The sequence below is a fragment of the Parambassis ranga genome, chromosome 22 (genome assembly GCF_900634625.1).
Source record: "Parambassis ranga chromosome 22, fParRan2.1, whole genome shotgun sequence".
Classification (NCBI taxonomy): domain Eukaryota; kingdom Metazoa; phylum Chordata; class Actinopteri; family Ambassidae; genus Parambassis; species Parambassis ranga.
In genome coordinates, this window is record NC_041042.1 from 11,247,293 (window position 1) to 11,261,830 (window position 14,538).

The 14,538-nt window shown below is 40.3% G+C and overlaps 3 protein-coding genes across 3 annotated transcripts; all 3 read left to right on the forward strand.

Annotated features, from left to right (window-relative positions):
- The first annotated feature begins 3,087 nt into the window (after positions 1-3,087).
- On the forward strand, positions 3,088-6,199 carry LOC114427629 (B2 bradykinin receptor-like). Its single transcript, XM_028395797.1, has 3 exons — positions 3,088-3,116; positions 3,991-4,120; positions 4,877-6,199. The coding sequence occupies exons 2-3, from the start codon at positions 4,101-4,103 to the stop codon at positions 5,913-5,915; spliced, it is 1,059 nt and encodes a 352-aa protein (XP_028251598.1). The 5' UTR covers positions 3,088-3,116; positions 3,991-4,100; the 3' UTR covers positions 5,916-6,199.
- A 2,553-nt stretch (positions 6,200-8,752) lies between these two features.
- Positions 8,753-10,360, forward strand: LOC114427772 (B2 bradykinin receptor-like). The gene has a single exon (XM_028395987.1). The coding sequence runs from the start codon at positions 8,774-8,776 to the stop codon at positions 9,791-9,793; it is 1,020 nt and encodes a 339-aa protein (XP_028251788.1). The 5' UTR covers positions 8,753-8,773; the 3' UTR covers positions 9,794-10,360.
- A 1,729-nt stretch (positions 10,361-12,089) lies between these two features.
- On the forward strand, positions 12,090-14,485 carry bdkrb1 (bradykinin receptor B1). The gene is made up of 2 exons (XM_028395931.1): positions 12,090-12,196; positions 12,758-14,485. The coding sequence occupies exon 2, from the start codon at positions 12,761-12,763 to the stop codon at positions 13,856-13,858; it is 1,098 nt and encodes a 365-aa protein (XP_028251732.1). The 5' UTR covers positions 12,090-12,196; positions 12,758-12,760; the 3' UTR covers positions 13,859-14,485.
- The last annotated feature ends 53 nt before the right edge of the window (positions 14,486-14,538 follow it).

The following is a 14,538-nucleotide window of genomic DNA, read 5'->3' on the forward strand; positions in this document are numbered from 1 at the left end:
TGTCTGTCAGTGATATATCCTGCTGAAGAATGTGCCCCAATATCTCCTCTTCTTTCTCATCACCTGCTGACTTCATACAGTAGGAAAATCTTCCTGATGTTATTATAGAAGCTTTTCATCTTGGCTCTGGTCCTTAGTGATCCTCATTTCCCCTAGTTTCTTTGCTCATACAGTTAAATCTCAAAGTGGTCTGCCCTTTGAAAGTGAAATCCTCCATCCAGTGTGAGGAGTTTTTACATCTCAAGATGTTTTGATCTTATTCCAAAAAAGTGCTGTTTTTAAAAAAAAAATATGCCACAGTGATCCATAGTCTGTTGCATATTAATACAGATAGGAACACAGGATTCCCGTATTGCTCAATAGCATTTGCAGCTGTTAATAGAAGTTCAAAAAAATCTTCACAGATAAGCAAGCAACTGAATGACGAGACATTCTTTCCAAACCAAGCAGCGCCCTCCCACAGTTTGCATCTCTCTCTGTTTTTCTCTAAACTGTAAACACTCACAGCCAGTAATGCAAACTTTCAGCTTGGTCAGTGTGCATAAACACACTTATTTATTTCACCGTAAATGGCTGATTTTCTTATAAACTGAGACTTTTTTTTGTTCTGATGTTGAAACAGAGAAAATCCAGACGATGGTTTGGACTATGACTGCCCACCGGCTGCTGACTCAGACCATTGCATAACACTTCATTTGATGCATGCATCATACATTTGAAATTGAAGATCTTATAGCTAGCAGTAAAAAAACTGCTGTCTGTCTGTTCTCTGCCAGGAACAATTTAGCAGCATTGGCTGTATGTATTTTTTTTTTTTTTTTTAAGAAATGGCTTCATGTTTCATGTCTGTCTGCGTCAGTGGTATCACACAGCACTCATCAAAGTTGCATTAGTGGCTTCAGACATTAGCTCAAGCACAGGGCCACTCCCAGCATCCCACCCTGGCCTTCATTTGAATCTATCTCTTATAAATGTTCACTCACTGTCCTTTACAAAAAGCTCTTATTGTCTGGAACAGGGGTGGGATTAGCATCGAGTAACGGAGGCACAGGCTGGAAAAAAGGGCTGGGAGACAGGCAGAAGGAGACAGGAAATGAGCTGAATATTTTTTAAAAAGAGCAGGAGCCTTTCCGCCCCCTCGTCCAGACATTTGTTATATACCTCATTGCACTTCACTGAGACATAACTAACAGCAGCAGGCAGGGTTGTAGTCTGTTTTCATCATTACTTGGGGCATTCACTGTTTTGTGATTAACAGTGAATGTGAAAAGTTGACAAAGGGAAGACCAGTCTGGTAAGGTCTGTGCAAGAGTGCAACAGTAGAAGAATAATACAGGCTGTATTTTTCCACTTGCACCTTCTCACTGTGGAGGTAATTAAGGTTCCGTTTGCTGAGGTTTTAAAAATAACCACCAGTGAGAGCTCTGCTAACATCGTGCTACAATGGAGGTGATTAGATTGTGCCTGCCGCTGCTCAAATTGTTGGAAAATTACATTTAAACTAAACCTCACAGCAGCCCACAGAAAGCATGCATTGGTTAGTCAGGATAAGCAGCAAGACTGTGGGAACCATTTCCTCTTTAAATTTACTCCTCCATAGCCCATTATAGTACAGCAAGAAAAAGCAACATGCACTCCAAACTGTACAACTCCTCACAGTAATGTTTCCATTGGCAGTGTTGTACTATTTTTACTGTCAATAGTTGGCACAGCCACTGAAAGAATATCCAATGCTATTTCTGGCCATAAAACCAATTCAATAATTAATGTGTTTCTTGGCGGTATTTCCTAAAGAGTAAGTTTTTTTAGGACTGCAAAAATAACACCAAGGACACACCAAGTCACCCATAGGTTTCCTGAAGGGTGGTGTCTAAACTCACCGTCGGTGATACTGTCAGTCAGTCGGTGCTTAGCTTTTCCTAACACCAAGCTAATCAAATGACTTGACATGCCAGCTGTCACTAAAAGCGGCCACCAACAACCTCCACTGCTGAGAATGAGGCCGACACCCAAGTGTACAAGGTTAAGGACATGTTTGTCTTAAATGAAGTTGCAACAGGAGCACATATTAAATCAATATTTATCCATAGTTTAAACAATCTGATACTCATCTAATAATTAGTCTTGTACATGCAGGGGTCATTCATGCATTTATTGTTTTCAATAAAGGTGTTGCATAACCGCTTTTGTTGTATTGTTTGGATATCCAGTTTCCTTTCCTTATGCATTTAGTTCCAAGGAAAGGTATTTCACAAGTGTCAGAGGAAACACAATGAACAAGTCATGCAAGTGAAAGAAAGAGATTAAGAGAAAGTACAGTCATGTAATAAAGCATTTGATTTCTTATTTCACGAAACATGAAATATGGGTGCAGGGGGTGTGGCGGGGGTCGAGGGAGGGGTGGGACCAGGAAGTCCCATTACTTTGCCATTATTAGACTGTATGACAAGACAAACAACCTGTTTCTGCCTAATGGTGGGCAAGAGAGTTGCGCCAGCAGCAGGAAATCCCTAACCACTTTAATACAGTGACCCTACCTAATGGGGGCCAATATGAGGTCACTGCTCACCTATCAGATCAAAAGCATGGTGTATTTGTGGTGTATAGAAAACAAAATAATATGACAGTATCTGACCTGATGAGGGAAACAGAAACATATTATTGCAACATTATTTTAAGCAAGCTTTTTATAGTGTGCCCTTCCAGGCTCTGACTTCCTCATGGTCATGCATCTTCTGCACAGGAATCATATGACTATGACACTTTTACAAGTACTGACATCTCTTAAGCCATGGTGTTTGGTTGACTGTTGAGCTGCATAGACTTGCACTGTGATATCTTTACATCTCTCCAATTACCATGTGGTACATTCATGTTCTGTCTCACTCCTCAGATAAGAGCTTACAATTAGAGGCTTGATGATGTCATTGTTGTCATTCCATTTTGGTGCATTATTAGTAACACAAGCATCTGGTTTTGTGGATGTTACATTATATCTGATTAGTTTGAAGGATTGGGCAATTGTAACAACAGGATGAAGGGCTGGTTCTGACCTCATCAAGGGATGGGTCTCATGTGAGAACACTGGTGGCAACAATGGATCAAATAAGGTGGAAGTAAGGAATAAAACTAAGAAGACGCCACCATGCCTCACAGGAAGAGCATGTGTAGTTGGTAACAAGAGCTGATAATCTCATAATTACTGGGTAAAAGCGAGTGAGCTGTTATTTTGTGAATCATTGGCAGCTAACTGTTCTGTTGTTTATGTGTGTGCTGGGCATCCCCACTTACGACCTGTAACATATGAGAGCCTTGTAGGACTTTATTTATATGCAGTTTGTATGTGGGAAATTTCTCTTCATAATGTAAACAACACAACTTTCCAACAATCAGCCAGCTTACGACACACATGCAACCTTAATATGACCTTAATTTGCCTATCTGGTATTATTGTTCCCATGATGGCTCAAAATGTTGGAATGCAGGCACATTACCTGGAAGTTATTGCCTAACATTTTTCTGTCTCTATAATTATACACTGTTACTTTAGACTTGACTGTGGCAGCATAATTCTCTGTTACCATAATATAGAGCTGCACAGGACATGGACTGATTTGTCTCTAATTCACTCCAGCTGTGCATAGATACAGTATCTCTACCCTATATTAATAAGCAGACATGCTTTCATCATAGATTAAATACACAAATTAGAGCAATTCAAACTGCTGTGTAAATGATGTAAAGTAAATGAATTAATGAAACAAGAAAATAAGCTGTGAAATAAATAAATATTACAAATATAACAAATATTTACAGTGATGTTACAGGAGCAGACACCTCTAAGTGGCTAAATATGCAAACAACTGTGTGTTAAAAAAGGACAGAGGACAAACATGGGGGAGAGACTAGAGTGCACAGTAAAAGTATGACTATTGGTGGTGTACATATAAACCTGCCTTGCCCATTTGGCTGACATCACTTTAATTACAGCCTCCTTTAAGAGAGTCAGACACAGGCAGAGAGAGAGAGAGAGGGATCTAGTCCACTGTTCTGACTGTAGCTTGGCATCTGGATTTCACATCTGGACATATTCAGGAGAAATGCCTCTCCAACCTACAAGGTATGTTTTACTGAGAGTTTTCACTTGTATTGTGCTTAATGATTAGTTTGTTATTGTGTAATTTTGCAGATATGCTTGTGTTGACATGTAAGGAAAAAAAAGTTGGCTGATACAGTTAATTATATGTAGCTAACCTGAGATTGTCTTGACCAGCAGAGGCATGTCTTTTGGCATCTGAGTTTAGTGTGACGTATAAGCTTTACTCAACTGATTTTTTTTACATGCCAAACACCTTCTTTTAGTAAAAGCATATGAACTGCCAAGGTGTTGTCACTTTCTCCTCCTAGCAAGAGAAACAGTTCTTCAGTGACACATTTGACAATTTTCAATGTGCTTCTTAGTTGATTCTTAAAACCCTTCTACTGAGTATCTCTTTGCAATAATGTTATGCAAAGATGCCAAACGCCAAAGGGAATTCTATTAAAGACACCTCTCCCTGTTGCAAATTAGTGGAGCATGCAAATCATTGAAGTGCAGACAAAGATACGTCAATAGTGACTACTACTACTACTAGTGAATGAAGTCTGGCTGGTGTGAATAATAATTTCCAGCTGCAACTCTGGATACTCATTCATGTGATTGGCTGGTTATGTACTTGTTGCAACAGAAGGAGCTGCAAAGTAACTTTTGCCATGTGTGCAGACGATGTTGTGGGCAGGCATGGTGACTCAGACAGACTGTGCTAAAACTTCTAAAACAAGCTGCTGCTCACAGTATTTCAGATGTTAAAAGTTAAAAACTTCTTTCTCTTCACAGCTTCCCGGACTTCACCGCCACAGCATTGCATGGAGACCAAAACAACACCAATAGCTCTGATTGTCCAGAGTCAGATGCCTGGAGCTGGCTGAACACCAATCAGCCAGTATATATTGTGCTCCTCACTATCCTGGGAATTGCACTTAATGTTTTTGTCCTTGTGGTTTTCTGCCTCCACAAGAAGGCCTGCACTGTGGCTGAGATCTACCTGGGCAACCTGGCTGCAGCTGACCTTCTCCTGCTCTCCTGTTTGCCCTTCTGGGCTGTCAATGTTGCCAATGGTTTCGATTGGCCTTTTGGTCAAATCATGTGCAAAGTTGTCAATGTGGGCATCAAGATGAATGTCTACTGCAGTATCTACTTCCTCGTTCTGGTTAGCATAGATCGCTATGTGGCACTGGTGTACCCAATGTCACACGGAAGAATGCGCAAGCCCAAGTATGCAAAAGTAGGAAGTCTTCTGACATGGAGTTTCGGCTTACTCCTCAGTGTCCCAGCACTTGTTTTTAGGGAAGTACAAAATTTCCCAGAGTATGGCATCAATGCATGCTATTTAAACTATCCAAACAACACTGTAGAGCTCCTCTGTGATGGGATGTTGGTCATTTTTAGCTTCATCATTCCTATTTCAATCATCTCATTCTGCACTATTAAGATTATTCACTCCTTGAAAATCCAGTCTATAGAGAGGTTCAATGCTGAGAAAACAGAGCAAAAGGCCACTATTCTGGTTCTGGCCGTCCTCCTGGCCTTCCTCATCTGTTGGGTGCCATTCCACGTGGTCACCATGCTGGATGTGCTTTTACGAGCAGAGGTGCTGGGAGGGTGTCACCTTGAGAATGTCCTAGATATCTGCAACCAGATCTTCACCTACTTAGCCTTCTTAAACAGTGTTCTTAACCCCATCCTGTATGTTATCGTGGGAAAGAACTTCAGGAAAAAAGTTTCAGAAGTCTTCCAGCAGTGGAGCAAAAGAAGAGCAGCAACTTCTGAGTCCATACGTTCAACCCTGTCCTCTACCTTAAAGACTTTGACATAAGAATGTGATGGACAGTCATTGAGTGTCTCAATAATATAAAATGATTACATATTATTTAGCTAAAGCTGGAAAAACTAAATACTTATTTTTTATACTTCAAAAATAAGGAAAATCTTGTTACAAACCTTGGCAAAAACCAGTATCTTAAATGTACAGGTAGTATTATGTAAATGTCTGCTGTAAAATAACATATTAATATCATTTTTATATTCAGTCTTGTATTGCTGATAACTCTGAAGTTGTAAATAGTTTTTAACTATTTAAAGACGACCCCCAAAATAAAACCTGCAGAACATAACAGTCTATTCGTCTCATAATGGTCTTATGACATTTTGAATCTTTTTACTGCAGTTGAAAAGTGGAACTGCTCTCTGTGTGTTTCCTGGTGCTTCTGACTCACAGTCAGCAGAGTAAAAAACAGGACTCGGTCAAAGAGTTTCCAGTGGTAACACACAAACATGCTGTATTTTTTTGGTTAGTGTAGAGCCGTGTCATTATGCATTTCTCTCCACGACACTATTTAACAACCCAGTGTTGCCTCAGCGTGGGCTGTGAGTAAGGGTACACCCATATATGACTTCAGTTCTGCCAAACAGGATTTACCACAATTGCTAAGTTTCAAAATGATTGTGGAACAATAAACATGCAGACAGACAAAGTTTGCTCACCCAGTCATATGTCTGCCAAAAAACACAGATGCGTTACTTGGCTTTTGATTCTCTCTGACATCTGGAATACGTATCAGTCAATTGACTTGTTATTTCTGTCTGCGTTTTCAAGTTAAATGAATTACATCTCAGCATTTTAAGCTGTATCCCTAACTCTTTCCCTGTGTTTATGATTAAAAAGAAGTGAAAACTAATACAAACCCATTAGTAACTTTCATATCTGTGAAAACAGACTTTTTCTGTTCTGGAGTCTTGATTGTTGTTGTAATACTCTTTTCAGCCACAAAGGCTCCCCCACCCCAAACGTTTTTAGAAATCATTCCTGTTGACCATGCACTCCCAAAACCCACAACTGTGTTAGAGCAAATTATGTAACAGTAGTGGAGAAACACTGCCCAAAAATCAAAATAAGGAGCAACACACACTATAACAAAAAGCATAAAACAAACAATGATCTGTTAGCACAATGAACAGTTCAAATGTGCAAATGTTCTGCATGGACTGAAATGCAAAGGACTACTTTCAGTCCTTTGAGACAGAAATAGTGGTACACTACAGCCTCCTCTGGACAGAATGAGTATTACAACGACCCCTGAAAAAATGCTTTATTTTTAGATCAGACCAAGAGAAAATTGATCTGGTGATCAATTTTCTCATTTATGTTTTTACCATGCTACATTTTAATACATTCTTATAATACATGGAATGATTCAACACAAGTTAACAAAAATGCCTTTTGCCCTTATATAATAGTAAAATACACTGCTCAAAAAAGTAAAGGGAACACTTAAACAACACAATGTATCTCCAAGTCAATCTGCCCTGTTAGGAAGCAACACTGATTGTGAATCAGTTTCAGCTGCTGTTGAACAGACAACAGGTGCAAATGAGAGGCAATTATCAAGACAACCCCTATAAAGGAGAGTTTCTGCAGGTGCTGACCACAGACCATTTCTCTGTTCTCATCCTTTCTGCCTGATGTTTTGCTCACTTTTGCATTTTGTGAGTGATCTCACCCCTAGAGGTAGCATGAGGGTGTGTAAAACACACCAAAAACACACCACAAGTTGCTCAGGTAGTGCAGCTCATCCAGGATGGCACATCAATGAGAGCTTTGGCAAGAAGGTCTGCTGTGTCTGTCAGCACAGTGTCCAAAGCATGGAGAAGATACCAGGAGACAGGCCAGTACACTAGGAGATATGGAGGGGGCTGTAGGAGGGCAACAACCCAGCAGCAAGACTGGTACTTACTTCTTTGTGCAAGGAGGAACAGGAGGAGCACTGCTAAAGGGGACAGCAGTGGCGCAGTGGTATAGCAGGGTTGTCCAGTAACCGGAAGGTAAAGCCCTGCAACATTACTAGTATGCATTTTTCTTCTGATGCAAGATCATGTGGCTGAAGTGTGTCAGCAGTTCCTGCATGAGGAAGGCATTGATGCTATGGACTGGCCTGCCCGTTCCCCAGACCTGAATCTAATCCAGCAGATGTGGGACATCATGTCTCGTTCCATCCACCAACGCCACGTTGCACCACAGACTGTCCAGGAGTTGACTGATGCTTTAATCCAGGTCTGGGAGGTGGTCCCTAAGGAGAAAATCCACTGCCTCATCAGGAGCATGTCCAGGCATTGTAGGGATCATACAGGCACGTGGAGGCCACACACACTACTGAGCCTCATTTTGACTTGTCTTGAGGAATTTCCACTCAAGTTGGATCAGTCTGTAATTTTATTTTGAGTATGGTTCCAAATCTAGACCTCCATGGGATTATAACTTTGATTTACATTGATAATTTTTCAGTTATTAGTTATTTTGTTCTGAAAGTATTCCACTATGTAATGAGTGAAGCATGGTGACTTACACCTGTCTTTGACACAAGCTGACAACAAAAAAATGTCAGCCACCAAATGTCACCCAGCGTTTGTTATTAAAGTTCTATTGTACTTTTTAAATCAACTATATCTGTTGCCAAGACTCTCCTCTTTGATGATGGCATGTGTGACTGATAAACTACCATTATCCAACCTCCATTAAGTCAGTTATCTCTTCACCCAAATCACAGAATGAATGCAGCAACACATGTTGACACATGTAAAAGGTTTTTACTAAGACATGACCAGGTCTGAACAAAACATCATTTTTCTACCTTAGTGCAACAGTTTTCACAGCGACTTCGAACACAGCAGTTACCTATGGAGATTGCCGACCTCGTCTGCAACCACACGGATGCATGGGACTGGGTTTATACCATGCAGCCTGCCTATATGTCCATCAGCTGCCTTCTGGGGGTGATTGGCAACTCCTTTGTGCTTTGTGTATTCTATTTTCAGAAGCGGTGCAGTTCTGTTGCTGACATTTACCTGAGCAATCTAGCAGTGGCAGATCTCCTCATGGTGTCCTGTCTGCCATTCTGGGTTGCCACCATTATCAACAAGTTCCACTGGAGGTTTGGGGAGCTTATGTGCCAGCTTGTCAACATTGTCATTGGGATGAATTATTATTGCAGTGTGATGTTCCTTACAGTTGTGAGTGTGGACAGATACCTGGCTCTGAGCAGACCACTGTCCCAGGGATGGCAGAGACAGGCCTTCTGGGCACGTGTGATTTGCTTCTGTATCTGGATTGTTGGGTTCTTGCTCAGTTTTCCAGCTGTCCTCTTCCGTTCTGTGCAGTTCTTCCCTCACCTGGGCATCGACGCATGCTACCTAGCCTACCCCCATGAAGGTTGGAGACTGCGCTACAACATGACTGTGAGCATAGTAGGCTTTATTATCCCTGTTCCTATTGCATCATTTTGCAGTTACCACATCATTAAAGTCATACGACGCAGTCAACAGATGAGAAAAGGCAGCAGAGGGAATGTGGAGAGGAAGGCGGCGTACCTGGTGCTTGTTGTTCTAGCAGTGTTTATTCTCTCTTGGCTGCCCTACCAGATTCTCATCTTTTTGGACACCTTGGATCACTTTGAAGTCATCTCTGGATGCACATGGGCACACGTGTTGGACATTGGCAACCAGTTAGCTACTTACGTTGGCTACAGTAACAGCTCATTGAATCCTTTCCTGTATGTGATTGTTGGAAAGCACTTTAAACAGAGGGCGAGGGAGGTGTTTCAAATTGTTCTCTGCAGGAGGGAAATGGAAACGAAGCAGCCTGGTCTCTGCAATGCAAACCTCAATTCCACTAAACAAACAGAGAGCACTAAAATCTAATCTAGATTACTATATATAGGGTAAAGTCTGTCTAAATCTGTGTGTTATAAGTTTAGTTAAATACAGTATAGGTTTTAAGTAAGACAACATTGTTGCATTTAAAGGGACGTTTTGCTTTCTTGTAAATGATCAGTACTGCTCTTAATTTCTCTATAATAAATATAACAGACCACCTTCACAAGGAAAAAAAAAGGAAAGGCTGAATTTCAAGAGAGGTGACATGAATTTCTGGATGTAGATCTCCCAGTCAGGGCAGGAATTAAAATGGTAAAGAAACATGCACATGCAAGATAAGAGAAGTGTGTCTTGTAAATGTGTTCAACACAGGAAAGGACCTGTTTTGCACAAAACAAAAGTGAAAAAAGGGAGCGAGTCTTTTACAAAAGCTCAATCCTCTGTGCATGTAGTGGCTGGTTGGTTTGTTTATGCAGACATAAACTAGACCTTCTGGCTCACGATGTCTTATAGGGATAAAGATTTTGATAAGATACGTGTCAAATGTCAGATACGAAAGTGAAATAATTTAGGCTGATGGCCAACTTCAAGTCTGACTGGTTTTATAAGTACCGGTTCTTACATGCTAAACTATAAAAAAAATGTCAATGACCTTTTCTGAGACTAAAGTTGATTAAAGTTTAATCCTCTTCCGTATTAAACAGACTCGCAACAACAAAGTAATTATTCCTTAAAATTTTAAACATTTAGCTTCCAAAGCTACACTTGTTACATTGTTACCACTGTACTGTGTTTTATGTAAATTTGATATCATTTTGGCTCTTACATGTACACAACCATATGTCTCCATCCTGTTGGTGTGTATTAATTATGTTATTTATGGTTAATCGTCAATGCTTGGTGTTTCTGTCTTCAATAAAATCTAAGAGGCACAGAGTGTCTGCACAGTAAAATCAGCACTGTTAAAAATAAACACTAAGAGTCAATTTCAACACTAATCTAGTGCACACATGGTCATAATCTACAGAATGTAAAAAAGTCAAATAATCTATGGTTAGTGTTCATATTTTACACTACACCACTGGTCTGTGTCTTTTAAATTTGTGAGTGTCAAAGTTAAAGGCAACTTTATTAGCCCCCAAGGGGGCAATTCAGTTCAAGCAGTCACCCCATAGCAGTAGTAAAAGACAGAAAAAAAACACAGACAGACAAAAAAGACCAACATTAGCAGCAACAGTCAGTAAATATGTCAGAGACAGTACACCAGTACATAGCCCGCAACACAGAGTTCTGTCCACATTACCGGCAGAGTAACGTGATCAAGTGATAAAAAATAAAAGAAGTATATAATAGTGATAATAATAATAATAAGTGGGCATACATAGATGCATTGCACATAAGTTACATGAACATGAGTGTGTTTACACTCCAGAATGACTGTCCATGTTTAAAAGCTTAATAGCAGATGGAATAAAAGATGTGTTTTAACCTACTTGGCATAAATAAATTATTCCAAACCCAGTCTTGATAATTAACAGTGTTGGTCCACACTTCAATACGATAATGTTTCATTATTGTGCTAATAAAAGCGTATTGAAAATCCAGGTGAGTTTGAGACGAGGAGGAAGGGGCGGCGTGTCCAGCCAGAGAGTAGAGTACCTAGTATCTTACTCCTGTAATTGTTGTATTAATACTGCAAGAATTTTTTTCTATACTCACACTGTGTATTTTACACTGGTGGGAGTCATTTTAAAATACTGTCTTTTTACACCAACACTGGAGGGCACCTTACACTTACTGCTGTTGCAGGAAAGTTAGAATATTTTGTCACTATATATATTTAACACTAAAGAATTTACTGTGTGTCTTTTGATAAGAAAAGATTGTTTGTACAGGGGATGACAATGAGCCAGTTTTCCCCTCAGCAGTCTCAGTAAATAGTGTTATGAGAGTGAGCTTTTATTATTTTGACCATAAAAGGAACAGCACAGTCACAGCCACTTTGATTCTCAGATGATCATTCACTTTCCTTATATGAGTCTGAAAGTTAGAACAGGATGAAACCTGACAGGGACAAATCAGTTAGTCACAAACTGTAAAGTTGCACCCTTAAACCGTTAACAAGTGTCAATATTTCCTAATCTAAAATAAAAGTGAGACATTCATATAGGGGTCTTTATAGTACCACACATGCTGTCTACCTCATATGTGTAGATGGGCTAAATTCTGGCTCTTTTATAAACAAGGGTGATACATGGAATGCCTCAGCCAAGGGTGTGGAAAAATGCATCTCTGTATACAAAAAGGCTCAAAGCAGATCTCCCCTCTGCCTTTCTGTGTACTCTAACACTCTAACTTGGACCTCGGTGTGCTGAGCACTGTTCAAGCCATCTTTTATCATTATTGCAGCAATTTCCCAACAGGAGGAACATTTTCAGGGAACAGACGGTAGGAACTTATGAGGTTGTTACCAAGGAAACTGTACATGTTTTTTTAATCATTTTGAATTCATGTGAATTTTAAAGAGGAAATGAAACCCTGACTTGTCAGCATAATTTAAAAATTGATTCTTTTTCTAAAAAGAGGTTTACCACTGTTAGTGAGGCAGGACTAAGATAACTGCAATTGTATCTATACTTTTTCCAATATGTATAGCACTATCTTGTCCTGGTGTAGATGGTACATTCGTTGGTAGGGAAGTCTGACAGTATGGCTGGCATTGGCTAACTAGCAGTGACAGCTTGACAATGACTAACAAGCTAAAAGCAACGTAAGGGAGGTCACATGCAGCTGGCTTTTAGGGTCTTTTCCTAATCTAGATGTCTGTGGACACTGTTAGTGAATGAAGACAATATTCAGTGTAATAATATATATAAAATCTTAAGCTTAACTTATAGTGTTAAACCTAGAGTTAGACCGATTTTTAATTGTACCAACAACATTTAGTGCTTAAGTTTAATAACTGAGTCATTCTAATGATGTCCTATGTATACTTATTTTGTTTTCTAGCTCATGGAGCCAATGATGATTGTAACTGTGACAACGCTGTGGTCTGACAACGGCAGCTCACCTCTGACATTTGGTTCAACAGAATCTCCAGTCTCCACTGAATGGGAACTCATCATCATCCCCCCGTATATCTTCACCTTATCCCTGTCAGGCCTTCTCTTGAACAGCTTTGTCCTGGCTGTGTTTGCAATGCACAAAGATCGGCTGACTATAGCTGAGATCTATCTGAGTAATCTGGCTCTGGCTGACTTTATTCTCCTGTGCGGACTTCCTTTCTGGGCAATGAACATTCTCAATGAGTTCAACTGGCCATATGGAGATGCCCTCTGCAAGATAGTCAACTCCATCATCATCATCAATTTCTACACCAGCATCTTCACCCTGGTTATGATTAGCATTGACCGCTACTTAGCACTTGTGAAAACCATGAAGGCACGGGGGTTCAGACGGACACTGTATGCCAAGGTGATCTGCTTCATCCTGTGGATATTAGGGCTCCTGCTAAGCACACCAACTATGGTTCACAGAAAGGTGAAGTTTCTTGAGGAATATGACACAACATCTTGTATACTGGATTACGCTCATGACAGCCCTTGGAAGCTGGCCCATCAGACTCTCATGAACTTAGTGGGCTTTGTCCTGCCTGTTCTGGTCATTGTTTTCAGCAGTGGGAATATAATCAAGGTGTTAGCTAAAAGGAAGGAGAGCGTAGGTTTCCATGATGTTAATGACAAAAAGGCCACAGCATTGATGTATGCTGTCACGCTGCTATTTTTACTGTGTTGGGGTCCCTTCCAGGTATTCACCTTCCTCGATACGCTCTGTGATGTCCAAGTGCTGGATGAGATGCTGTGGTCTCACACTCTCAATGTTGGATTACAGGTTTCAGTGTATTTGGCCTATCTTAACAGTGTCCTGAACCCTCTGCTCTATGTCTTCTCTGGGCAGTACTTTAAGAGGAAGGTTAGCATCATCTACAGAAGGGCTAGATATCCACGCAGAGGATCAGACATGACCGTGTATCAGCGCTCAGTTGTCTCTACTTACATCAATAGAACAGAACAAATCAAGACTGTGGTCATTTCTAAAGCTAAGGATTAAATAGACCCCTACTGATAACATCCTGTTTCGACTTCCTTTTGTTGCTTATGGTTAATGTGGTACAACAGGATGTGACTCTCAAACAGTTTTTCAATGAGACTTAACATAATCTTAATTCTATTACATAAGTTAAACAGCCCTATTAGAGGATATTTAACGCTGTACTTTGTAGAAATAATGGACACAAATAGAGGTAATTGATGTAACCCGCACAATACATGGAAGCGGATTTTATGATTATAGTCTCTCTAATGACACTTGCTTCTTGCATTGTGGACACAGAGTATGTATCTAAATTGTTTCTTTGACTGAGCGATATGGACTTTTCTGAGTTTGTCCCGTAAGGTTGTTTTATTAAGGACACAAATACAAGAGGTAGACTGCAAGCTTCATTAAAATACATGTGAGTGCAAAGTCCAAGCAATTAGAGCAAAGGAAGAGAGTTGTTGGGTAGGTGACCCAAGACCAGTAGAAAAGTGGAACTACCGAGGGACTGGCTCTGAGGTTATGTGGTCATTTCTCACAATGGTGACGACTGAAGGGGACTTAGGAACAGGTGGCACATCAGTCTACACTGAGGGAGAAATTGAGCCACATTTGTACATTAAGGAACAGGAGAAATATTTAGGAGATGCAGTTAGGCTGAGGTGCTGGACTACTGAGAGGTGTGACAGCAACAA